The sequence below is a fragment of the Erythrolamprus reginae genome, chromosome 9, assembly GCF_031021105.1.
Source record: "Erythrolamprus reginae isolate rEryReg1 chromosome 9, rEryReg1.hap1, whole genome shotgun sequence".
In the NCBI taxonomy this organism is placed as follows: Eukaryota; Metazoa; Chordata; class Lepidosauria; order Squamata; family Dipsadidae; genus Erythrolamprus; species Erythrolamprus reginae.
In genome coordinates this window covers 33299462-33326537 of record NC_091958.1, presented here as the reverse complement: position 1 = coordinate 33326537, position 27076 = coordinate 33299462, and the positions used below count along the sequence as shown (strand labels likewise).

General features: G+C 45.5%; 1 protein-coding gene across 3 annotated transcripts; it reads left to right on the top strand.

Moving 5' to 3' along the window:
- On the top strand, positions 1–26904 carry EEF2KMT (eukaryotic elongation factor 2 lysine methyltransferase). Of its 3 annotated transcripts, XM_070760818.1 has the most exons (9): positions 1–224; positions 1263–1325; positions 4488–4568; positions 4759–4860; positions 6585–6718; positions 10077–10393; positions 12515–12664; positions 22688–22844; positions 26745–26864. In XM_070760818.1, exons 1-8 carry the CDS (start codon positions 147–149, stop codon positions 22780–22782), a joined length of 1020 nt encoding a protein of 339 aa, XP_070616919.1. In that variant the 5' UTR covers positions 1–146; the 3' UTR covers positions 22783–22844; positions 26745–26864. The 3 variants fall into 3 exon arrangements, with proteins under 3 accessions (XP_070616919.1, XP_070616920.1, XP_070616918.1); XM_070760819.1 differs by lacking the exon at positions 22688–22844 and having other exon boundaries at positions 92–224; positions 6636–6718; positions 26745–26904; XM_070760817.1 differs by lacking the exon at positions 22688–22844 and having other exon boundaries at positions 92–224; positions 26745–26904.
- The last annotated feature ends 172 nt before the right edge of the window (positions 26905–27076 follow it).

Here is a 27076-nt window from a genome sequence, read left to right as displayed (position 1 = left end):
ACAAAGACCGCCTCGTCTCTTTTGGCAAAGCGGGCCCACGTGCTCCCAAACGCTCCCCCGCACGCCCCCAGGCGGGCGGGCACCACGCGGACCCGCCCCCCCCGCCCCCCGCCTCCGGAAGGCCCGGTGCCCGGAGGGAGGAGCCGATGGCGGAAGAGGAGGCAGCGCTCGGCTTCCAAAGGGGCTTCCTAGCCGGGAGGCGCGTGGCCGAGCTCCCTTGGGAGGTGAGCGCACGGCGGCGCCCGCGGGGGGCGGGGGCGCTTAGCACTGAAGAGGAGGCGCGCGTGCGGCGGGAGGGGGGTGGGAGGAGCTCTCGGAGGCGGAGTCTGTCAGTGGGCGGGGCTTCAAATTTTGCCAGAGGGGGGGTTGTTTCGGAGGGGAAGGTAGAAATGGCAAGTTAGGGAGGCGAGTAGGGGCCGTTCTGCCCTCTTATTAGCTGGCCAGATGCGCGGCTCGGAATCCAGAGCTTGCAGGGAAGGGCAAATCCTCCAGCGTCTGGTTTTGCAACGGGGGGGGGGGGGGCGCGTCCCTGCGAGAAATAATAATAAACAGCAACAGAGTTGGAAGGGACCTTGGAGGTCTTCGAATCTAGGACAGTGTTTCCCAACCGTGGCAACTTGACGATATTTGGACTTCAATATCTTCAAAGTTCTTCAAGTTGCCAAGGTTGGGAAACACTGGTCTAGGAAACCCTGCACCACTTCAGACAGATGGTTAACCAACTTTTTCTTTAAAACTTCCAGTTTTCCATTTTCGCTTCTGGTGCACCCTCCTTATCAGTACCTGTAGCAACTCAATATTGCTTCAGAATATCCACCTAAAATTTCTATCTCCCTTTCGAAAAGAAGTTCCAGATTATCCAATTCAAATTCCATTTTTAATATCCCACGAAAAGTTTTCCCCCCCCTGCAAATAGTTCCTATTTATGATGATGGCTGTGTCCCAGGGTCATCTGATCCTCTTTTGTGACCTGCTGTTGAGCAAAGTCCATTGGGAAATCAGATTCATTTAACAACCATGTTCACTTAACAGAGGTGGCAAGAAAATTTGTCAAATGGGACAAATACAATTAACAAATTTTCCAACATAAACTTTGGGCTCAATTGTGTTTGTAAGTGGACTGTATTTTCAATCTTAGATTTCACAGAAGAACACAGAAATTGCTGGTTGCTCCTCCTAAAAATGAAATGATGCTTTCAGGAGCTATAATTCAATTTAACCATGTTTCCTTCATCAAATCAAACATGTGTTTTGTTATCCAGGGTCTTGAAGAGGTCCTAAAATATTCAAAGGATTCCTCTCCATTTTTGGCTATCCTGCAGAAGGTAAATATTTCTTTGGAAGTAGATCTTATTTCCTTCTCAGTCATGATCTTCTTCTTTTACCCACCCCATAATCCCTTGTGAGTGGAATCTGGGCAACCGAATGAAGCTAGCAAAGTGTTTTTAATGGCCCATTGCCCTTCCTGTTGCCAGTGTGGAGTTTGTTCCAGAGAGAAAAGTATCAGTTTACCTAGAATCGAACTCCCAGCCTCCTGATTGTGAGGGGAGAGCTCCACTGCTACACCATCACCCGACTCTTTTATTTCCTTCTCAATCTTTCCATGCAAACGTAGATGGGCAGGGGAGTTTTAAGGGGTATCTCCTAGTAAGAAAAGGGTGCAAGACATTCTTCCATCTCTCTCCCTCTTTTGCACCAATTATGCACAAATAATATCCCGGCTGAGGTTGTGCGTCCCTCAAAGCTTAAGACGTGGAGGGGATTTGTTTGTTTTATTTTTTGTTTTATTTTGTGGACACAGCCTGTGACTTTGCAAACCATGAGTTGTTTGTTTGTTTGTTTGTTTATTTTTTTTATGCCGCTCTTCTCCTTAGAGTCAGGGCAGCTGACAATATGTTAGCAATAGCACTTTTTAACAGAGCCAGCCTCTTGCCCCCAACAATCTGGGTCCTCATTTTACCCACCTCGGAAGGATGGAAGGCTGAGTCAACCTTGAGCCGGCGATGAGATTTGAACCGCTGACCTGCAGATCTAGCAGTCAGCCTGCAGTACTGCACTCTACTCACTGCGCCACCCCAGCTCTTATATACCAATAGCACTTAGTATTACAGTATATGCAGGGGCGGATTCCTACAGGGTGCATTCCAAAAGTAATTCAATTATTTTTTGAAAAGTAATTTATTGAATAGATTTGCACAAACACTTAAACTTCTTCAAAGTACTGTCCTTGGGCCTCTCCACATTTTTTCCAGTGACTCTGCCGTGACCAGTATGCACCCTGGAGGGCATCTTCGGGGACCTCTCGCAAGGTCTTTGTCACGGCTTATTGGATCTTTTCTATGGACGAAAAACAGGTCTGCCTTCATCCAAGGGAACAAAAAGAAGTCTGCTGGGGCGACGTCAGGACTAGGGGCGGGGGGGGGGGGGCTGGCACTTGGCATTTGGCCAGGAACTCACGGATTCGTAGCACTTTGTAGCAAGGTGCATTGTCATGATGGAGTTGCCAGGTAGCGGAGATGTCTATTCTCGTCCTGATGACCCTTTTTTGGAGTCTTTCCAGCACATCCACGTAGTAGGCAGCGTTAACTGTCTGTCCTTGAGGAACAAACACCTTATGGATCACTCCTTTACTGTCAAAAAAAAGACCATGAGCATTGTTTTCACTTTTGATTTGCTCATTCTTGCCTTTTTGGGCTTGAGGGACTGGTCGGTGTGCCACTCAGAGCTTTGCCGTTGTTTTTGGGCCGTATTCAAAAACCCAGGTTTTATCACCAGCAATGATGTTGTCCAAATAATCAGGCTCAATTTCTATACGTTGCAAAAATTCACTTGAAATTTCCAATTCCCATTTTTTTGTGACACGGTCGGCGCACAGAGGTTTACAATAACTGACGTCCTGCCGCTTCCACAGCTTGGAGAGCACTGAGACCGGTGTCGCGGCAAAGCTTAGTGCCTCCCCACCTACTCCAAGTGCTTCGGTCCCACTCTGACCAATAGGAGCGACGTGGGAAATTCAATTGCATTACTTTTGGAGTACACCCTGTATTACCACCACTAACAGTGTGCTGTGCATGCAGCTTCAGTTAGCTTGTGTGTGCGCACGCCCCAATGTGTTTTGCTTCTGTACATGCCCAGAAGCAAAACATTGTTGAAATCTCTTGCACGTGCACCTGTTCCCTCCCAAGATTTTGCTTTCTGCACATGCACAAAGGCAAAAACTCACTGAGACGGGCACGCCAGGTAACCGAAGCTGCACACATAGCGCAGCGAATGCTGCCGGTTTGTCGTCTTTTACCATATCGGTAGCCACCGCTCCTGATTTCTATGCCATCTCATAGTGCTTCACAGCACTTTCTGATCTGTTTGCTCTGTCAGCAACAATCTGGGTCCTCACTTGACTGACCTCGTAAAGATGGGAGGCTGAGTCAACCTTGAGCCGCTCGGAATCGAACTGCTGGCAGTTGGGCAGAGTCAGCCTACAATAATGCATTCCAACCACTGTCCACTACAGCTGGTCAGTGGTAGTACTTACTTATATACCCCTCCACAGTACTTAACAGCCCTCTTTACAGAATGCTTTACAGAGTCAGCTATTTGCCCCCAACAATCTGGGGTCCTCATTTTACCCACCTTGGAGGGAGGGAAGGCTGCGTCAACCTTGAGCAGGTCAGAATCAAACTCCTGGAGTGAGCAGCAAGTTAGACCTGCATTCTAATCACTGTGCGACCATGGCTTTAGTACTTGTCACATCTCCGGGAACCAATTATTGCCGAGTATCAAGGTACCCCTAAATTCTTAAATCGAGTCTTTGTCTTCTATGAGATGTGGGGTCAATGAAGGATGATATCTGTAGCTCAGGGTTGAGGGATGGGATCCTAATTACCAAACTAGGTAACAACATCAATACTTAAAGGGAGGTGGTTGAGGGGGGAGGAAGAGGACTCTTAGCTTGGTTGCTTTCTTGCAGACATTTCATTACCCAAACTAGATCATATCATCAGTTCCTAGTTTGGGCAGCAAGTTGGGGACTGATGGGACCACGGGGCCTTCTGTGTTGTGGCTTCAGTCCTCTGGAACCAACTCCCCCCAGAGATTCATACCGCCCCCACTCACCTGGCCTTTCAAAAGGCTTTGAAAACACACTTTTGTATTTTGAACTGCTGGCAGTTGGGCAGAGTCAGCCTACAATACTGCATTCCAACCACTGTCCACTACAGCTAGTCTATGTATTGGGGTATTTTTAATTTTTGTAGCCATTTTACTGTTGTACGCAGCCCTGAGTCCACCAGGAAAAGGGTGTCCTATACAAGAAAGAAGGAAGGAAGGAAGGAAGGGAAAGAAAGAAAGAAAGAAAGAAAGAAAGAAAGAAAGAAAGAAAGAAAGAAAGAAAGAAAGAAAAAGAAAACAAACAAACAAGCTCAGAGACCACCAAAGAGTTGTGAGGTCCTTTGGCCATATACAATCTGCTCTTGTTTTCATCCTTTCAGACGGTGTGTCATCCACTCTGTTTGAAGTACCCTCCATCTGTTCAATACAGAAGACGCTTCTTATCTGAGCTGATCAAAAAGGTACAGTTGGGTTGTGGTGATCACACAGCTTAGATGACCGTAAGGAACTATTCATGAGACTTTTCCTTGAAGACTGTCCAGAGCGGTACTTGTCAACCCTGGTACATTAAAGATGTGTGGACTTCAACTCCCCACCCCCTTTTTTCTTTTTTTTCTTTTTTTCTTTTGGTTTTTGTTTTTGTTTTTCTAGCATGAATCTACAAGCAGTGAGCCTCTGGATCAACTCTACGAAGCCCTAGGGGTTGTTCTAAATTGTGAAGAAACCACACACTGTTACAAGAACTATTTACTGGTAAGTAAGATGTTGAGCCAGCACAGAAGTCGGGAGGAAAATTAACATCTCGCAATATTATCAATAGAAGGCCTGGTGTTTATGGGAATTTGGGAGGGGTGATTTTCATGAGGGAGCAGATGCAGCCACAAAAGCATTATTTCAAGAAGTTTAAGGTCATTCTTTGTCCACCACCTGGGTGGAAGCAGAAGGAGGTGTTGCCATACTGGCACAACCTGAGTAGGCAACATGACAAATTGGGGGTGGGGGGTGGGCAAGGGATGTGAACTTTCAACTGGGTGGGAAACTTTGGAAGCATCAGATTCAGGTTTCCCACTGACGGTGCCAGAATGGCTCCAGCAATAAATTGGAACTTTGAGGAAAAATATGACTTGGATGCTCGGATGCTACCTTGAACCCTGACATATGAGCCACCATGATATTAGGAGTCATTGGTGCTCTCTGAGCTTGTTTGTTTTCTTGCAAGCATTACAATACACTAATTAGGTAACATCATCAATACAGCACTGATAATGTTACCGAATTAGTTAATGAAACTTCTGCAAGAAAACGAACAAGCTCAGGGAGGATCAAGGGCCTCTCATTTCAGCCCTGAGCTACAAGTATTCTCCTTTACTGGTACTTAACACACAGCTTTGACAATAATCTTAAATATATATGTAGTCAACCACTTATTAGGTAACAGATAAAAGCATAAACATAATTATGAATACGTGAAAAGAATATGAATAAAAGAGGCTGGTAGGGCAGGGACAGTAGGCAGGTTGATGCACTTATGCACGCCCTTTACAGACTTCTTAATTTTTGGTATGATTAGACAGTAGACAGTCTAAGGTTAAAGTTTTGGGGATTTGGGGATGAAACCACAGAGTCAGGTAGTGCTTTCCAGGCACTGACCACTCGATTGCTGAAGTCGGATTTTCTGCAATCAAGTTTGGAGTGGTTTACCTTATTTGTATCTATCATGTGCTTATGTATTGTTGTGGTTGAAGCTGAAGTAATCATTGACCATGTCCACCGACATATTAGTAGATAATTTTATGTACTATGCTTAGGTCAGACTGAGCAATGTCCATCCAGCTTGTATTTTATGTTCTGATTATTTTTTTATTTTATTTTTTTTTTGCCAATGTGTAAGTCAGAGCATTTCTTGGTTGAGATTTTAGGTTGGAACTTGCTGCAGATAAGCCAACCCTTGAACATTTAGCCCAAATTCCGTGGAAAAATGGTGCTGACTATAGATAAACCAACACTTGAAATTTTTGTGTGGGTTTTCTTTTTTTAATTCCACAGCTGGCTTAGCCAATCCAATCTTTATAGGATTCATCTTCTGTTAAAAACCCAAGATCTGAATTGCTCTGAAGATGCTCAAAACCCCTAAGGAAGCAATTATATTCTCCTAGAATTCATAAAAGGCCTCACTAAATTTGCTCCCATAAAACCCCATAGCAGCCGCTGGCTAATTTGGGAACTAGCAAGAGGTTAGGCCTCCTGAATACACAGTTGGCACCCATCAGGGAACTCCGGGGCGGAATGCCAGGCTGGGAAAACCAACATTAATCCTGAAAGATGGCAGTGTCAACTCCCTGTTGTGCTGTTGCGTTGAAAACTGCCTGGATGTTTTCTGCAACATCCCCAAGAATCGTAATTCAACTCGAGGGTGTCTTTCCCTTTTATTGTCTCCAAATGGTGATGCATCCTTCCTACCAATATGTTCCTTTCAGCCCTCTGGAGATGTCATCACGCTTCATGAAAACATTGCCATCGTTTCGCAGGGAACCACAGGTCTTGTCACCTGGGACGCTGGCCTCTACTTAGCCGAATGGGCTCTGGAGAATTCACAGGTCTTCCGAAACAGGTAAGGTTTCTCCACTTCAGGCTTGGACAGAGCCAGTTAAGCTGGATCCCTTTCGTGAAGATTGACGAGGATGGTGTTGTAGACTATCGGCCACCAGCAGCCAAATCAGAGGAGGAGGAGGCGTGGGACTCAGGGTCAGGGTCAAGGCAACCTGAGAGCTCCAAGGGGGGGGGGGGGAAGGGAATAGAGCTGTCAAGGAGAGAGAAACAGAGACAGACCCTTGGCTGTCCATCAGCCCTCAGAGGGAGAGTCAACAGCCCCCAGGGCTGGAGGTGGCTGATGAGGAAGAGGAAAACAGCTGGGTCCAGGGCCTGACGCGTGGATGCGCAGAAGGCAGAGGAGAGGAGAGCAGTAGAAATTTATGGGCCGGTCCTTGGGAGAGAAGAGCCACCACTGCTAGTGAATCTCCACCCTAGCTCTGGGGATAAAAGGCAGAAGGCAGAGATGAATAGGTGTGGCAGATAACTGTTCATCTCCCTGCCAGAATGAGTGGTGAGGACAGTGTCGTAATTAATTTATTTATTAGATTTGTATGCTGCCCTTCTCCGAGGACTCGGGGCGGCTCACAGCATATAATATAACAATATAGTACAACGGCAAATCTAATAAAATCATGCATGGGATAGAAAAGATGGAGAGAGAAAAATTCTTTTCTCTATCACACAATACTAGGACAAGGGGGCACTCCCTAAAGCTCATAGGTAAGAAAGTGAGGACAAATCAAGGGAAATATTTCTTCACCCAGAGGGTCGTTGTTTGATGGAATTCCCTTCCAGAAGAGGTCATGACAGCTGTCAGCCTGGATAGCTTCAAGGCAGGATTAGACAGATTCATGGATGCCAAGTGTATCATAGGTGGTTATTGAAACAGATGTCCATGTGCCGCCTCTATGTTGGTTGAGGCAGGCAGGATTCCCTTGAGTACCACTTGTTGGTTGTGAAGGGAAAGGGAGGGGTTTGCCTTCTCTTTCTGCTCAAGATCCCCATGGACAATTGGTGGGCCACTGTGGGACACAGAGTGCTGGACTCGATGGGCTTTGGCCTGATTCAGCATGGCTCTTCTTATGTTCTAATTAAATTTAAAATTACAATCTAAAAATCCAATATTTGAAAACAAATTCAATATTTAAAACCAATTCAGTTCATACGACATATATCTCATTTCGTTGGCCAGGGTGTCTGAGACTTAATTGCCCCAAGCCTGGCGACATAGGTGAGTCTTAAGACCCTTACGGAAGGCAAGGGGGGGGCAGTGCGAATCTCCAGGGGGAGCTGATTCCAGAGGGCTAGGGCCCCCACAGAGAAGGCTCTTCCCCTAGGCCCCGCCAAGCGACATTGTCTGGCTGATGGGACCTGGAGAAGGCCGACTCTGTGGGACCGAATCGGTCGCTGGGACTCATAAGGCAGAAGGCAGTCCCGCAAGTAATCTGGCCTGATGCCATGTAGGGCTTTATGTCAAATGATCCCTTCTTTCTTTGAAAGGGGAAGCTATTTGCATGGAGAACTCTCCTTATTTTATGTATTTACTGTGTGAGTGCTCCTTGTCCACCTCTGGTCATGTCAGATCCTGAGGAGGATGAACCAGGCCCCTCTGGAGACCCTATGCTGGGGGGCTGGGGTTGCCAGCTGATGCAGAGAGTGAGAGGGACGGAGAAATAGCCCTGGATGAACCTGAGGAACCACTGGAGGGGGCAGATATGACAATAGGGGAGTGGGCCCAGTCGGAGGATGAGAAACACATTAGAGTGGATAGTCCTTGGATAGATCCTTGATATAGGAGATTGCTGAGAAGGCAAGAAGAATTGCATAGTAAAAGGTATTAGCTTACAGCCTTAGCCTCTTTGGAGTGTGATGTCACTTCCAGGCAGTATAAAAGCAAAGGATTTGGGGTAATTGGTGTGGGGTTTCTACGCCATTCAATGGAAGAGCTTTTAGAGTGGGGGTATGCTTGAAAAAGGCTTCAAAACCATGGTTTCTGCCTCAATAAAAGACATTCTCTGCTGGATGATTTTTGCCTAGGATTTCGGTGAGCAGATTTTAAACTCTTGAACGATAAATGGACTTTGTTATCTAAGGAATGCCATTTTATACATCTCCACCCCATGTCCAGTCGGTGAAGCAGTGGAAGTGATGTGCCAGTGCCTGGAGGCTGTTGGGGTCTGGATGGGTGTCAACAAGCTCAAACTCAACCCTGATAAGACGGAGTGGCTGTGGGTTTTGCCTCCCAAGGACAACTCCATCTGTCTGTCCATTACCCTGGGGGGGGAATTATTGACCCCCTCGGAGAGGGTCCGCAACTTGGGTGTCCTCCTCGATCCACAGTTAACATTAGAACATCATCTTTTGGCTGTGGCGAGGAGGGCGTTGGCACAGGTCTGTCTGGTGCCTCAACTGCGGCCCTATTTGGACAGGGAGTCTCTGCTCACAGTCACTCATTATTATTATTATTATTATTATTATTATTATTATTATTATTATTATTATTATTATTATTATTATTATTATTATTTTATTATTATTTAGGCCGAGTTTGGCACCTTTCCCAGACCTTGTTGTTACTTCAATCTGGAAAGAGAAATAACTCCCTTTTCCTTGCCATTCAATTCTGCTTTTCGCTCTGTGTGCTTTTATCAGTAAAGAGTGTGATTTTGTCATGAAATAAGGGATTTTTGAGTCGGTGTGTTCACTCTGAGGGCCATGCACAGAACATTTACTTATTGGATAGCGATACTGACTGGGCCAATGATACTTAGTCAGTTGCATGGCTAAGGATGGATTTGGAATAAGTTCATCTTCTTCCTCTCTCCAAAGCACAATGTAAAAACTTGCCTCTCCTCTCTCCTCAAGAAAGCATAACTCTTGAAACAGGTGTTTTTTCAAAAGGAAGCTTTTATTGAGGGAAAGCGATAGCAAGGAAAGTTAAGTCAGGATCTGAAGTTCCCGCTCAAAGACCACGAGATTGAACATTGCAAAAAGCCTTCCTGTAGGTCCAGTCCGAATTGAGCCAATCCACAGGTGGGAAGTTGTTTTGAGAACTCGAGCCCAGAAAGGTGATAAGAAGTTGTTTTCAGGCACTGCTCTGCCCACTTCTGCAGAGCTAAGACAAAACAGAGGGCCCCAAGTGTATCCCTGCTCCTCCCTTTTCCAAGCAGGTACATCAAAGTAACAGGAAATCCAGAAACAGGAAAGGGGTTGTAAAGGTACATCCAAGGTTCCCTCCCCACCGAAATGATGGTGCCCCCATTGGGATCTATGGGACCTGATTCACTTGAGAAGAACTGGTGAAATGAATGGTAGACCTGAAATTATTCCCTTTTCACCTATTTTGTTCCTTGCTCATCCTCTTTCTCTTTCCTTAGAAGAATTCTGGAATTGGGGAGTGGGATTGGATTGACAGGAATTGCCATTTGCAAGGCTTGCCATCCGAGAGAGTACCTCTTCAGCGATCACCACGAAGATGTCCTTCAACAGCTGTCAGAGAACATCCATCTGAACGGCTTGACTTTGGAGCCTGAATCTTGCAGCCACCGTAGAGAAGAAAGCCAAAATCTTCAGCACCATCCTAAGGATGACCTGGAAGATAGCCACATCCGAATAGCAGTAAAAGAACTAGATTGGAATCTAGTGTCCAAAGAAGAGCTTGCGAAATTGCAAGCCGACATCATTCTGGCTGCAGGTAATGGATGTCCTCAGATTGGATTTTAGCTTGCAGAATGGGGAATAAATGCAAATATGTTGGAAGCGCTGGAGTTTTGAGATGTCAGCATTCATATGGTCTCCGGACGCAATTTAAAGTGTTGGTTATCACCTATAAAGCCCCATATGGCTTAGGACCAGATTACTGATGGGACCATCTCCTGCCTCATGTATTCCAGCGGCTGGTCAGACCCCACAGGGTTGGCCTTCTTCAGGTCCCGTCAGCCAAGCAATGTCAACTGGCAGGGCTAAGAGGAAGGGCCTTCTCTGTGGTGGCTCCGGCCCTCTGGAATCAGCTCCCCCTGGGTATTTGCAGTGTCCCCACCCTCCTGGCCTTTCAGAGGGCTTTGAAAACACATCTTTGCTGGCAGATCTGGGGCCGTTGAGATGAACAGTCTGCTCCAGCCGATGGCATGTTTGTGGTATGATTGTTGGTTGAATGGTTTCTTAATGTCTGGGGTTTTTATTCATTCATTCATTAATTCATTCATTCATTCATTCATTTATTTTTGTTTGATTGATTGATTGATTGATTGATTGATTTTCATGTCGCCCTTTTCCTTAGACTCAGGGTGGCTTACAACATGTTAGCAATAGCCCTTTTTAACAGAGCCAGCCTATTGTCCCCACAATCCGGGCTTTTTATGTTAGGATTTTTAAATGTTATATTATTCTTATTCTGAATGCTGCCCTGAGTTCACTGGAGAAGGGCGGCCTATAAATGTGAATGAATGAATGAATGAATGAATGAATGAATGAATGAATGAATGAATGAATGAATATCAAGACTCTGGAAAGAGTGCTGGGAAGAACAAAGATGATTAGGGGCCTGGAGGATTAAAATAGACCAAGAACAGTTGCAGGAATTGGGTATATTTAGTTTAATTAAAAGAAGGACTCGGGGCGGCTCACAGCATATATAAAAGACATAATAATACAATTGATCCAATTAATATAATTAAAAATCTTTTAAAAATCTAACTTTAAAACGTTCATTAACATTCACTCAATAAATCACACTAAAAACACTCGTTGGTCTGGGGGAAAAGATCTAATGACCCCATGCCTAGCGACAAAGATGAGTTTTTAAACTCTTTCAGAAGGCGAGGAGGGTGAGAGCAGTGTGAATCTCCGGGGGAGCCCATTCCAGAGGGCCAGGGCCCCCACCGAGAAGGCTCTTCCCCTAGGTCCCGCCAGCTGGCATTGTTTGGTTGACGGGACCCTAAGGAGACCAATTCTGTGGGACCTTACCGGACACTGGGATTCGTGCGGCAGCAGGCGGTCTCAGAGATAGTCTGGTCCTATGCCATATAGGGTTTTATAGGTCATAACCCACACTTTGAATATTAAACCATCATTTGAACACACAGGTCTACAGCTTAGTCACAAAGACAAACCAGAAATAGCAGAGAGGAATCAGAGAGGGGAGAGGGAGGAAAAGAGATGCTTCTGGCTCCCTCTTGTGGCTAACTGCAACATCAACTCTTAAACCTATAGTGTTATAATCCATTTAAACATACTTATATTGATAGTTTATTTATATATTGACAAATAAATACAAGGTATTTATATAGGTACAAGTTATGTACTAACATTTAAAAAAAAACCAAAACAAGTATATTTTAAATCCCTGACTATTCAGTGATCCACTCTCTCCAATCTATACTGCCTTGTAATTTGCATTTTTTTAAAAAAAAATCATTTAACTAATTTAATTTATTCGACTTATATGCCGCCCAATCCCTTGGGACTCAGGGCAGCTTATAGCAATAAAAGTTACAATAATACAATAAGTCAAAATATAAAACAATAAAACCCCTGTTAAGCTAAAAAAAAACCAAACAGAAGTATAGAGTCATACACACCAAGCCAATCAGAATTCGCCCATGACTAGATGTTAGATGTCTAATGGCCCCCAGGCCTGTCGGCAAAGCCAGGTCTTCAGGGCCTTTCAAAAGGCCAGTAAGGTGGGAGCAGTATGGACATTGGGGGGGTAGCTGGTTCCAAATTTTTAAATATTTTTTAAATTTAATTTTTTTTTAAATTAAAAAAAATGCTACTTCATTGGTTCCATTTCCTCCCCTTTTTAAATTCCTGTCAGATGTGGTCTACGATCCGGAGATAAGCCAGCACTTGATTGCTGTCCTGCAAAAATTTCCCAAGGACAGCGGGAACAGAGAAACGCCTGAAGTTTACATGGCCTTCAATATCCGAAATCCAGACACGTATCACAGCTTCCAAAGGCAACTTGGTAAGAATCAGAAGTGGGCTGCTTCTTGGTGGCTCAGAATCGTAAAGTTAACGTAAGAGAAATTTAGGATTTTTTTTCCAAGGGTGGGACTCTTTTGGCTTGTTTCTTAGGCCTGCTTTCGTCCATGTTTTGATTGATTAATTTACTCATTTTTATATGCCAACTTTAATTACCTATATAAATAAGCCAAGGTTGTGGCTGTATCTAATATTCTTTCTTCCTCCTGTTTTTCCTACCGTCACTACCTCGTGAGGTGGGTTGGTTTGAGAGAGGGACTGCACCAAGGCCAACAGCCAGTTTCGTGTTAAAAGGATTCTACTACTGTATAGAAATATAAAGAGGACACATTTTCTTGTGGGTGATTCGACTGTTAGAGGTGTTGATTTGGGACAGAGTAAGGACGTGGTGAAGGTGCTGAGGTGTCTCCCAGGGGCCACTGCCAGCAGGGACAGGAGGAGGATTACAAACATTGTTGAGGCTGTGAGTAAAGGTAATAACGTTGATGTGGTGGTGCATCTTGGCACAAATGATTTGTCCCAGAGAAATGTCAATGTAGTAAAAAGAGATTTTCAATGTCTAAGTGTGGAGCTGGGTAAAATAGCAGATTCAGTGACTTTCTCAGAGGTGTTACCGGTTTGTGGCCAAGAGGATAAAACAACGTGTATCATAGAGTTTAATGTGTGGTTAAAGCAGTGGTGTAAAGCTGAAGGTTTTGGCTATGTAAGTCATGATGTCAGTAGGTGGTCTAATAGGGAGTTGTTTAAGAGGGATGGTTTGCATCCATCATACAGAGGTACCCAGGTACTCGGTGAGGAATTCAGAACTTTTTTGGACAGGCATTTAAACTAGGTAAAGGGGACAGAGATGTAACTGATGTGGGTGATTTCTGTCCCCGACCAATGAGGATAAAGCAGTTTTTGGAAGCTTATGAAAAGGGAGCTGCAAATAAAATAGATGTAGTTGTTGATGATAAGGGGCAAACTAATAATGAAAATAATGTTCTTCGTGTAATGTGCATGAATGCTCGAAGCTTGAGCAACAAGCTCTGTGAATTAATGGCCATAATATCTAGAGATAATTTGGACCTGGTTGCCATAACTGAGACATGGTTTAAGGATTCTAATGAATGGGAAATATCCATACCAGGATATACACTGTATAGGAAGGATAGAATAGAGAGAAGGGGAGGTGGAGTAGCCATTTATGTTAAAGAAACTCTAAAAACAACACTAATTCAAAATACATGTCAAGATCTAGAGACCCTCTGGATTTGCATGCAAAATAAAGACGGTTCTGTCATTAGAATTGGGGTGATCTATAGGCCTCCAGGGCAATCTGAGGAATATGACAACAAGATGGTGGATGAAATTACCCAAATGGCAGTAAAGGGAGATATTGTGGTTATGGGTGATTTCAACATGCCTGATGTTGACTGGAATATCCCCAGTGCCCTTACATGCAAAAGTAAGAATATAGTAGAGGCCTTTACAGGAGCAGCTCTGGCACAGCTGGTTAAGACACCAACTAGAGGGGAGAATATTCTAGATTTAGTTTTTACGAATGGGAATTGGGTTTCAGATGTCAAGGTGGGAGAAAATTTAGGTTGCAGTGACCATCTATGTTTGTGGTTTGATGTAAAAACTCATTGTGAGCAATCCTATAATGCAACCAAAGTATTGGATTTCAGAAAAACAAATTTTAATGCAATGGGGGAATATTTAGATAATGAATTAAAGGGGAGGGATAAAATGGCAGGAGCGAGCACCCAGTGGACTGTATTTAAAAAGGCCATCTTAAAAGCCACTGGACTGTATGTAAGACAAATAACTAAAGGTAAAAGGAAGAAGAAACCGCTATGGTTTAGCAATGATGTAAGGACTATAGTCAATGAAAAAAAGGCTGCCTATAGGAGGTATAAAGAGTCTGGAAGTATAGCTGATAGGGAGGTGTATAAAATGAGACAGAAGGAGGCGAAACAGATAATATATGCTGCTAAAGCCTCAAAAGAGGAAGAAATTGCCAAATCTCTAAAGAAGGGGGATAAAACCTTCTTCAGATATATTAGTGATAAGAAGAAGAAAAACTGCGGCATCACGAAGCTTAGTACCGGGAAAAATACATGCATTAATGGGAATAAGGAGATCGCTGACCATTTCAATAGCTACTTCTGTTCAGTTTTCTCAAAAGACACCTTACAAAATAATACTATAGAGGGATATAGCATTGCTTCCAACTGTACGGATTCAGCTCCAGTGATCTTAGAAGCCGATGTCTTAGAAGAACTTGAACAATTAAAGATAAATAAGGCAATGGGTCCAGATGGCATCCACCCCAGAGTTCTTAAAGAACTCAGATCTGTCATTGCTACCTCCCTGACTGATTTGTTTAACCAATCCTTGTTAACAGGAGATGTTCCTGAGGATTGGAGAATGGCAAGTGTTGTGCCTATCCACAAGAAGGGCAGTAGAGAAGAAGCTGGTAACTACAGGCCAGTTAGCTTGACATCAGTTGTCGTTAAAATGATGGAGACTCTACTGAAAAAGAGGATAAATCAGCACCTAAAAAACAATAACTTATTGGACCCAAATCAGCATGGCTTTACTGAAGGCAAATCATGTCAGACTAATCTCATTGATTTCTTTGACTATGTCACAAAGGTGTTGGATGAAGGTGGTGCCGTGGATATTGCCTACCTGGACTTCAGCAAAGCCTTTGATACGGTTCCACATAAAGAGCTGATAGATAAATTAGTGAAGATTGGACTTAATCCCTGGATAGTTCAATGGATTTGCAGCTGGCTGAAGCATAGACACCAGAGGGTTGTTGTGAATGGCAAGTATTCTGAGCAGAGTCAGGTTACAAGCGGTGTGCCACAAGGGTCTGTTCTGGGTCCTATTCTTTTTAATATGTTTGTGAGTGACATAGGGGAAGGTCTGGTAGGGAAGGTTTGCCTATTTGCCGATGACTCTAAAGTGTGCAATAGGGTTGATATTCCTGGAGGCGTCGGCAATATGGTAAATGATTTAGCTTTACTAGATAAATGGTCAAAGCAATGGAAACTGCAGTTTAATGTTTCCAAATGTAAAATAATGCACTTGGGGAAAAGGAATCCTCAATCTGACTATTGTATTGGCAGTTCTGTGTTAGCAAAAACTTCAGAAGAGAAGGATTTAGGCGTAGTGATTTCTGACAGTCTCAAAATGGGTGAACAGTGCAGTCAGGCAGTAGGGAAAGCAAGTAGGATGCTTGGCTGCATAGCTAGAGGTATAACAAGCAGGAAGAGGGAGATTATGATCCCGCTATATAGAATGCTGGTGAGACCACATTTGGAATACTGTGTTCAGTTCTGGAGACCTCACCTACAAAAAGATATTGACAAAATTGAACGGGTCCAAAGACGGGCTACAAGAATGGTGGAAGGTCTTAAGTATAAAACGTATCAGGAAAGACTTAATGAACTCAATCTGTATAGTCTGGAGGACAGAAGGAAAAGGGGGGACATGATCGAAACATTTAAATATATTAAAGGGTTAAATAAGTTCCAGGAGGGAAGTGTTTTTAATAGGAAAGTGAACACAAGAACAAGGGGACACAATCTGAGGTTAGTTGGGGGAAAGATCAAAAGCAACATGAGAAAATATTATTTTACTGAAAGAGTAGTAGATCCTTGGAACAAACTTCCAGCAGACGTGGTAGATAAATCCACAGTAACTGAATTTAAACATGCCTGGGATAAACATATATCCATCCTAAGATAAAATACAGAAAATAGTATAAGGGCAGACTAGATGGACCATGGGGTCTTTTTCTGCCGTCAGACTTCTATGTTTCTATGTTTCTATGTATGCTCCACTTTTCAGAATAACTTATTTATTTATTTGTTTATTTGATTGATTGATTTCTATGCCACCCTTCTTTACCATAGTTTTTGGACTATAAAATGCACCTTGATTTAGGGGAAAAAATACTTTTTGGCCTTTATGCGTCCTGTTTTCGCCCTCCACGGCTCCCAGAAGCACCTTGTAGGCCAAAGAGGCCCATTTTGGGGCTCCCAAGCCCTCTGCACATCCTGTTTTCACCAAAAACACACCCATTTTTGGTCTGCAGAGTGCTGCCGGGAAGGGTGAAAATGTGACACATGCAGGGTTCAGGACCCCAAAATGGGGCCTATTTTGGTTGAAAATGGGATGTACGGAGGGTTTGGGAGGCTAAAAATGGGCCTGTGAAGTACTGCTGAGTGCTTCTAGGGCCAGGGAGGGCAAAAACATGACTTGTAGATGGCTCGGGAGCCCAAAGATGGGCCTTTTTTTGGCGAAAAACAGGCCTGTTTTTTTGCAAAACTGGGCTGTGCAGAGCACTACAGGGTGCTTCTGGGGCCATGGGGGGGGGGGTTGAATACGCGACTTGCAGAGCATTCAGGAGTCCAAAAATGGGCCCATATTCAGTCTATAAGATGCACCAAAATTTTCACCCACTTTTAGGGGAGGGGAAGTGTGTCTTATTCTCTGAAAAATAAATTTATATTTATTTATTTATTAAAAGTACAGGTACTTCTCAACTTACAATTATTATTTTAGCTACCATTCAAAGTTACAGTGGCCCTGAAAAAAATTGACTTATGATTGACCATTACAGAATTCCCATAGTAATGTGATCAAAATTTAGATAGCTGGCAACTGGCATGTACTTATGACAGTTGCAGTTGTCCCAGGGTCATGTGATCCCCTCTGTCTCAGAGGGCAGGCACTGATACAGAGAAGGTGCCAAGAGATGGCATTGTTTAGTCCAAGAAATCTAGAATGTGCCAATCCTCTTCGGTTATAGCAGCCAAGTAGATTAGATTATTAACGGAGTTGGAAGGGACCTTGAAGGTCATCTAGTCCAACCCCCATTTCTGACAAATGGCAGTCCAATCTCTTTTTGAAAGCCACCAGGGATGAAGCTCCCACAACTTCCGAAGGCAACTTCTGTTCCATTGGTTGATTGTTCTCATTGTCAGAAAATTTATCCTCAGTTTTAGATTGTTTCTCTCCTTGATTAGTTTCCATCCATTGCTTCTTGTCCGGCCTTCAGGTGTTTTGCAAAATAGCTTGACTCCCTCTTCTTTGTGGCAACCCTGAGATACTGGAACACTGCTATGTCTCCCCTGGTCCTTCTTTTCATTAAACTAGCCATGCCCAGCTCCTGCAACTGTTCTTCATATGTTTTAGCCTCCAGTCCCCTAATCATCTTGGTTGCTCTTCTCTGTACTTTTTCTAGAGTCTCAACATCTTTTTTTAATAATAATAGCAACCGCTTTAACCGTTTTATAGTGCTTTTAAGCCCTCTCTGAGCAGTTTACAGCAGTGTTTCCCAACCTTGGCAACTTGAAGATATTTGGACATCAACTGCCAGAATTCCCCAGCCAGCGTCTGCTGGCTGGGGAATTCTGGGAGTTGAAGTCCAAATATCTTCAAGTTGCCAAGGTTGGGAAGGACCGTTGAACTTACCTGAACGGTCTTCTCGATGCACTGCAAGGAGAGTCCAACATGGGTAATACTTCAGCCTGATTGGCTAGGGACTGAGTTAAATTAGAATAATTATAGTTAGCTCCACCCCATCGCTACGCCCAATAGCTCAGTCAATAAAAACGAAGGAGTAGTGCAAACAACACAACTTTATTAACTCAATAAGATAAAACTTCAACTGAGCCCCTGGGCCAATAGGCCGGGTTGGGTTTGCACTCTCCTTACAGTGCATCGAGAAGACCGTTCAGGTAAGTTCAACGGCCCTTCTCCAATGCACTGCTGTGGAGAGTCCAATATGGGATATACCCAAGATCATGATGACAGGGTGGGCAAAGGCTGGACCAGGGGCGCGTGTGTTTCACACACACTCTGCAGCACTCTTCGGCCAAAGGATGCTTCAGTGGACCTAAACAAGTTCAGCTTATAATGTTTTATAAATGTATCTGGAGTAGTCCAAGTGGCCGCTCTACAAATGTCCTCTAGAGCAGTGTTTCCCAACCGGTGTGCCGCGGCACACCAGTGTGCCGCGAGACATGGTCAGGTGTGCTGCAAAGAAGGAAGCTCAGCTTCTGGTCCCACAACTTTTTGCTGAGAGTGCGAAGAGCAAAAGGTTTGCGCCTTCCAAGTTTTCCAGCAGCTGCAGCGCCCCGCCCGGCTGGAGCTTCCCTGGCGGTGGCAGCAGGTGAGCTTTGGGGCCCGGCGGGAAAGCGGTGGCAGCAGCGGCACCGGGCAGTAGCCGCTGAGTGGCGGCAGGGTGGTCGGCTGCGAGCCAGAACTCCAGGACAGAAGCACCGACGGCGGCGGCTGGACATGTTGCTGTACGCTGTACATGCTGGCATTGTGTGGCTGGCACTTGCCTGCTGACTGGGCCGGGACGGAGGCTCCAGTCCCACGCCCATGCCCAGTGCACCGCCAGCATGTACGGCGTCTAGCAACATGTCCAGCCACCGCCGTCGGTGCCTCCGTCCCGGAGCTCCGCCTCACAGCTGACCACCCTGCCACCGCCCCCCATGGCTACTGCCCAATGCCGCTGCTGCGGTGTGATGTACGGGAAAGAGAAAAAGAGAGATAGCAAGAGAGAGGGAGAGAGGGGGAGAGAGAAAGAGAGAGAAAGCAAAAGAGAGAGAGAGAAAGAGATAGCAAGAGAGGGAGAGAGAGGGAGAGAGAAAGCAAGAGAGAGAGAGAAAGAGATAGCAAAAGAGAGAGAAAGAGAAAGAAAGAAAGAAAGAGATAACAAGAGAGACAGAGAAAGAGAAAGAAAGAAAGAGAGAGATAGCAAGAGAGACAGAGACAAAAGAGAGAGAGAAAGAGAGATAGCAAGAGAGAGACAGAGAAAGAGAGAGAGAGAGAAAGAGAGATAGCAAGTCAGAATGTCCAATAATTTGGTGAATGTTCTGGGTGTGGACAAGAAGCCCAATGGCATCGCTTGATATTGATGGTGTTGGTTGTTGAAGCAAAACCTGAGGTACTTCCGGTGTTCGGGATGTACCGGAACATGAAGATATGCCTCCTTCAGGTCTTATTGCTGAGAGAATGGTGCGTAGGGAGTGCATTTTGAATCTCAAATACCTCACGGAGAGGTTGAGTTGTTTTAAGTTGAGAATCAATCTGCACCCCTGAGGCATTGGGTACGACAAAAACTATGGAGTACTACCCTAGTCCTCTTTTTTCTGGTGGAACCGGTTCTATGGCTCCGATGTCAAGCAGATGGTTCACCTCGTGAAGGAGGAGTGCTTTCTTTTGAGGGGAGTGGCTCTCTGGATATAGAAGGAATCGTTGAGGAGGAGTGTTGAGAAAGTTGATCTGTAAACCATGGGCTACCACGGCAAGCGCCCATGTGTCGATCGTGATATCCTCCCAAGTCCTGGAAAAGGGCTGGAGCTGTCCTCCAATAGGAGTGTCCCTCACTGAGTCATTTCTGTCCTCTGAATCCCTTCTGGTTGTTGTACTTGAAGGGCTTCCTGGACTGCTAATACTGTCTGCCTCGGTTGCTGAATCCTCTGTCAGCTCTGAAATTTTCTTGGTTGTATCCCCCTTGTGCATACGACCTTGGAAACTGGGGGTTCGCCAAGGAAGAGTCCTGTTGAAAGGAATGCCTGCAGAAAAAGGGTGTTTGATGCCTGTTGGAACATCTGGCAGACCTTGGCAGCACTTTTCATTTATTCTTGTCTTCCACAAGGACCTTGTCTAGTGAATCTCCGAACAAGCTGGCTTCCTTTGAAGGGGGTGGAAACTAGGCGCCACTTTGACTTGGCGTCCGCTTGCCAAGTCCGTAACGAGAGCAGGCGTCTAGAAGCTAGAGTTGTGGCCATTGCTCTGGAAGCGAATTTTGCCACGTTAAGCGTGACATCAGCAGAAAATTCGGAAGCAAGTATCAGCTTACTTAGATCCTGTCGTAGACAGCCATCCTCAGGTCCTACCTTGGCTTGCATGTCTTCAAGCCAGAGTATACATGCTCTATTTAGAAAGGATGCGGCAGAAGCCGATCTCAGTTACCAGGAGGCCATCTGATGTGTTTTGCGTATCCAATTCTCGGCCCTCCAATCGTCTGGCCTCAACCCTTCAGCCAGTTCTGATGGTACTACCGCATTTGAGACCAAACTGACTACTGGTTGGTCAATGGTGGTGAATTGAAGGAGTTCCTCTACTTCTGGATCGAAGGTATAAAACCGGCGGTCCATTGTGGAGGGTCCTTGTGCCACTGCCGGGTGTTGCCAAGGGCGTGTCACGTTTTCAACGAAGATTTGAGAAGACGGGATGTGTCTTGATTCTTTCTGTGGCTCTGAAAATAGTCGAGCCGCTGGCTGTAGACCTGCTGCCGCCTCTGATAGCTTGGAGGAAGTGCTGATATCAGTGATTAGTTTGGCCTTCCTTAGAAGGACATCAAATAGTGCCGATTTGAAGAGGGAGATGGATACTGGTTGTTCTGGGGGAGGGTTCTTATCCTCAGACAGTTCACGATCTGGATCACTGTCCAGTTCCTCCTCTTCCATCACTGATTCTTGCATTAAGGATGGTATTGACCAGAGGTCTCTCCTGGATGTTTTGGCAGGGATAGGCCTCTGGTGTGTTCCCACCGCCAAACCATGGGAGTATGCATTGGTTGACATATCCTGCAGCATAAGAGGCATGGTTTGCCAGACCTCATTCGAGTGTAGTCCTGCTGCTGATGGCATAAATGTGGCAGAAGGGTACAGTGATCCCTCGATTTGCGCGTTCTCGATTAGCGCGAAACGCTGCAACGCGGTTTTTCAAAAAATATTAATTAAAAAATAAGTCCGCGGTTTTTTTTGCTATACCACGGTTTTTCCCACCCGATGACGTCATACGTCATCACCAAGAGTCACTTCTCTGTCTCTTTCTCTTTCTTTCCTGTCACTATGCTTCAATCATTTTCTCATTTCTCTTTTTTCTCCCCTTTTTTCTATCATTTCTCTCTCTCTTTCTTCCTCTCTCACACTCTCTTCCTCCCTTCTCTCTCCCCCCCTCCACTTGCCCACGAGAAGAAAAAAAGCAACCTCTGCCGGGCAGCTCCCCTTGTGCCCCCGCTTTGTGCCTGCCTCTTTTGGGGATTTTTTTTTGTTTTCTTTTTTGCGCTGGCGGCGGGAGCTGTTGGGGAGGGCTCTGCCGGGAAGGCCTCTCAGCTGCAGAGCCGAATGGGGGCGGAGGCAACAGCGGAGCCCGGCGCTGGGGCCATGCGAGGCTGTTCATCCAGGGGGGCGTGGACTGGCAAGTCGCCCTCCTTTCTCTCTCTTTCTCAAGATCGCTTGCCGCTTGCCTATTGCAGCGAAGGAGGCGAAGCAAGGCTCCAAGCTGCAAAGCGGCAAGCGGCAAGCGATCTTGGGGATTCCCCTTTGCCTGGGCGGCGGGAAGACCAAGGGAAGGTTCCTTCAGCCGCCCAACACCTGATCCGCTCCGCAGCGCGGCAGCAGCGAGGAGCCGAAGATGGGGTTTCCCCTTTGCCTTTACCCCATCTTCGGCTCCTCGCTGCTTCCGCGCTGCGGAGCAGATCAGCTGTTGGGCGGCTGAAGGAACTTTCCCTTGGTCTTCCCCGCCGCCCACACGCAAACGCCACCATCTGCGCATGTGCGGCCATGAAAAAAATGGCGCACATGCGCAGATGGTGGTTTTTACTTCCGCATCCAGTATAACGCGGAAATCGGTTAGCGCGGGAGGTCTTGGAACGTAACCCCCGCGCTAACCGAGAGATCACTGTACTGCAAATCAGATTGGTACCATGGCTGAGCAGAAGGTGCTGTCAGCTCTGGGCCAGCTGGGTTTCCCTCTGTCCTCATGTCAGGGCACAGGTAAGGTGTTGCCTGGCGATCTGGGGACAGTTCCACACTATGTGCTGATGCCACTGATCCCGTATTTGCCCCTGGGGAACTAGATGGAAACCATGAAGGGAAGGACTGGTGTTGAAAGGTGGGAGGTGGTTGCAGTGAGGCCTGCTTCTGAGCAGCCTCTAGCTGTGCCTCTAATGTCTTTATTTTCCTCTCTGCTTCTTTGAGGATAGATGAGGAAGACTTGGCCTTGGCCTTGGAGGAGTGTCCCTTGTCTTTGGGCTTTGATGCCTTCTCCCTCACAGTCCCGATCTCCAAGGGAACATGAGCCTCAGATGAAGGGTCAGCCATTACTGAGGTACTCACAGAGTATGCTGTACACACTGACAGGTGAGCTGTAGTCTCCTCAGTGAGGGGAATGAGCTCTGTCGATCGAATTAGTCACCTAGAGGTTCAGAGGACTCACTCAAAATGGCTATCGATCAGAGAGTGGGCGGGCCTGCCTTTTCCGGTGTCGAAAATGGCGGCCGAAAGTAACCACCGAGTCCAATACTAGGCCCGATTAGTTTGGCGCTAAATTGGCTGGGCGCAACACTTTCCTGGCCCAAAATGGCGGCCACGACTATTTTGGTGTCCAAAATGGCGGGCGCAACCTTCCCGGTGCAGAGGGCCTCCCCTGAGCATCCCGTCGTTTGTGCTTCTGAGGGCGCTTGCCGCGTTGTTGGTGACTATTTGCGAGTGCGCCTATCACCTGTGAGGTGGCCCGTTCGTCGCCCATGGGGAATTCGCCTTGTGGCTGCCGGCATTTATTTAGGAGCCATGGTGGGGGGAGGCATCCATCAGCTAAGGTGGCTTGGCTCGCCACCCAACTCCTTAATGGAGCCGCGCTCTGAAACTGTCTGTGGTGGCAGTCGCTCGCCGCGGCTATCAGCAGTCCTCCGAAGGAGCGCCTGTCAGCTGGGATGGGTTGCAAATCGCGCTTCTTTCTAGCACTTGTCTGCGCTCTCGGTCCCTTCGGGAGGAAACGCGAGGTAAGGCCGTAGCGCAAGGGGAGGCGTCACTGAGGCCACAAACTACCCCCACCAGTCCTCTCCATAAGGTCTAGCCACGGAGGCTAGGGACTTTAAAGGGTGAGTGAGCCTCGATCCAGATCACTAGGCCTCCCGGGGTATGGCCACGGAGGCCAGGGACCTGACTAGGAACAGGCAGTGGACCTCTGGGCAATGCCCACAGAAAGCAGGGGCCCTGAGAAGGTAGAGGTGATGCAGGCTATACCCTCGGAGGGCAGGGGCCTGTTCTTCTGTCCTCTCATTCAGGATCTGTAAAGGAGAGAAAAGGAAAAAGAAGAAACATTATTTATTACAATTTATTGCAATTTTTTACTCAAACAAAAGAGAGAGCAAGACAACTCTAGTCCCTATACTACGACTGAGTTTTTAAGACTGAGCTATTGGGGGTAGCGATGGGGTGGAGCTAAGTATAATTATTCTAATTTAACTCAGTCCCTAGCCAATCAGGCTGAAGTATTACCCATGTTGGACTCTCCACAGCAGTGCATTGGAGAAACACTGGTTTACAGAACCAGCATATTGCCCCCAACAATCTGGGTCTTCATTTTACCGATCTTGGAAGGATAGAAGGCTGAGTGAACTTTGAGCCTATGAGATTTGATCTGCCAAACTGCTGGCAGCCGAAGTAGCTTGCAGTACTGCACTCTAACTACTGCACCACCGAGGCTCGATTCTATAGAAGTAGATAGTAGTATAATAGTAGGTAGGTAGGTAGATTAGGTAGATTAGGCAGGCAGGCAGGCAGGCAGGCAGGCAGACAGATAGATAAAAGGGTATGCATGCATGTGATAGCATGCACATGTGCACGTGTGCCCACACCCATAATGCAATGCCCTCCCCTCCTGCACATGTGCACAATGCCTGTGCTGTGCTCATGGTAGATTCTATGAGACAGGTGGTGCCACTTAGGACTTTATAGGTACCCAACCAGCACCTTAATTCCCACTCAGAAGCAAACTGGCAACCAATCCAACTCACAAAACAGAGTAACATGTTTCTTAGACATGTGTGTTTCCTCTGATAAGGACAGCGGGTAAAAGAATAAACCAATGAATAAACCTGGGATTTGCAAGCACCATCAATGGAACTTATAACCTGCAGTGTATCATTAATTAATAGTGAATAAATACATCACTTTAGAAGATTGAAAAGTGCTATTAAAAGCTACAATCAAAGCGTGTTTTATCAGGAATGACCCTGTTTTAATAGGCACAGCTGGTGTGCCTTGCTTTTATTTTCCAGACAACATTGCTGAAAAATTCCTCTGTTAATTAATGATAGGTAATCAACTAGTTAATCGCCTATACCAATCCAAGATACACCAACTGCTTTTTTTACTTAACAGATTTTTTCCCCCATTCAAAGAAACAACGGAAGAGGAGCAGAGGGAAAAGTGGTGTTTTTTTCTCTCTCTCTCTTTGATGGTATTGTCCACAAGACTATCATAGTATATCAGTTCCACCTTGAAGAAGTTGCTAACTTCTTCAGGTTGGAACTAAAGCTGAACTCTTTAGTTTTGTGATGGCTAACCTCTGGCACATAAATTTTTCCTGGCTCGGGTTCTTAAGTAGAAAATGGTTAAGTGGAGGCAAAAAAATCTTGAGCATCCAGTTCTTATCTAGAAAAGTTCTTAAGTAGAGGCATTCTTAAGTAAGTTTAAGTTTTATTAGATTTGTATGCCGCCCCTCTCCGAAGATTCGGGGCGGCTCACAACAACAGCAATACAATATACAAAGTACAAATCCAACATAAGTTAAAACAATTTTAAACCCATAAATATTAAAAAACGATCATTACTACACAATCACACATTCTCTTATATTACAGACAGAAAAAGGTGGTTAAATAGTTATTCCCTCCATGCCTGGCGACATAGCTAGGTCTTCAACATCTTGTGGAAGGCCGGAAGAGTAGGGGCAACTCTCCGGGGGGAGTTGATTCCAGAGGGCCGGGGCCGCAACAGAGAAGGCTCTTCCCCTGGGTCCCGCCAAATGGCATTGTTTAGTCAACCGGACACGGAGAAGGCCAATTCTGTGGGACCTGATTTGCCACTGGGATTCGTGCGGCAGAAGGCGGTCCCGGAGGTATTCTGGTCCTATGCCATGTAGGGCTTTATAGGTCATTACCAGCACTTTGAATTGTGACCGGAAACTGATCGGCAACCAGTGCAGGCCGCGGACTGTTGGCGAAATGTGGGCAGATCTTGGAAGCCCCACGATAGCTCTCGCGGCCACATTCTGCACAATCTGAAGTTTCCGAACACTTTTCAAAGGAAGCCCCATGTAGAGAGCGTTGCAGTAGTCGAACCTCGAGGTGACGAGGGCGTGAGGTACCACTGTACTTTTTAAACAGGTATTGCCTTTTTTCTACTAATTCTGGGCTGGTCTTCACTACAATAAGCCAAGATGCTGATATTTTCTAAAATTCATTGAAAATTATTATGGTTTCTACGGTAAAAACACCAGAGTCTCGTCAATGTCTAATGCAATGTTCCTGGAAATAATTCCATCCCCGAAAGTCCACTTTTTATAAAATTGGTATTGATGTCTGAACTGTTTTTGCAGTCTCTTTATTAATGTAGGAAAATAAATAGGGGAATAAAATGCAATGAAGGCTTTTATATATTGCAGATAACTCTGGTTTGTTTTTTTTAAAAAAAAACCTGGACATTTAAAAATGAATCACTGTGAGGTTTGTGTTTTGGGGATGAAAATATGTGCGTACACAGCAGCTTTTTTGTCTTACCAGACAGAGGACTAAGCACTGCTAGGACTTCATAAAGTCAAAAAGGAATGGTAGATTCCTACTCAACTGCACATTAGTGTCTTGGTTCCAAGGGACCAATTAATTTTCACAGGAGTTGCATTTCCCACAAGCAAGATTCAGCCACAGAAAAAGTTTACCCAGAATAGATGAAACTTTTTCTTATTTTGTTTGCGTATTCAAATCTCTGCAATTAATTCATATAGTGTTTTTGGCCAGCCTCCAGATAGAAGCCACGTAGGTCTTGATAAGTATTGTGTTTGGGAGGTTTTTATTTTTAAAAAACCCAGTTTCTTCTTTGTGGCTAATTTATGAAAGGTTGCTTTCAGAGCAAGAAACAATTCTGGCCCATTTCTCAAATAAAGCCAAGTCCTTTGAATTAGAAAGTGAAAAAAATAGGCAACCTGAAAATATCCCCACATTTAATCATGTTTCTTTCTGCCTTTTTGTTTTTTAGATAAAGTGGAGATTGGATGGGAGATGGTAGCTACCACTCAGAAGAATCTCTTTCCATATGACCAGCATGCTAATATAGTAATTTTAAGGCTGCACATTTAAAGGTTTCCTTGCAAAATCTTCGTTGGAAAGCTTTTTCCAAATATTATTATTTGTTTCCACCCTGTCTGTCTTTTCTCAAAGCATCAAAATGCCTCTCACATTTCAGCCGAGTTACGAATATTCTCCTGTATTGGTACGCTAACACAACGTTTCCCAACCGGTGTGCCGTGGCACACTAGTGTGCCGTGAGACACCGTCAGGTGTGCCGCGGCGAGAGGCGGCGGAGGAGAG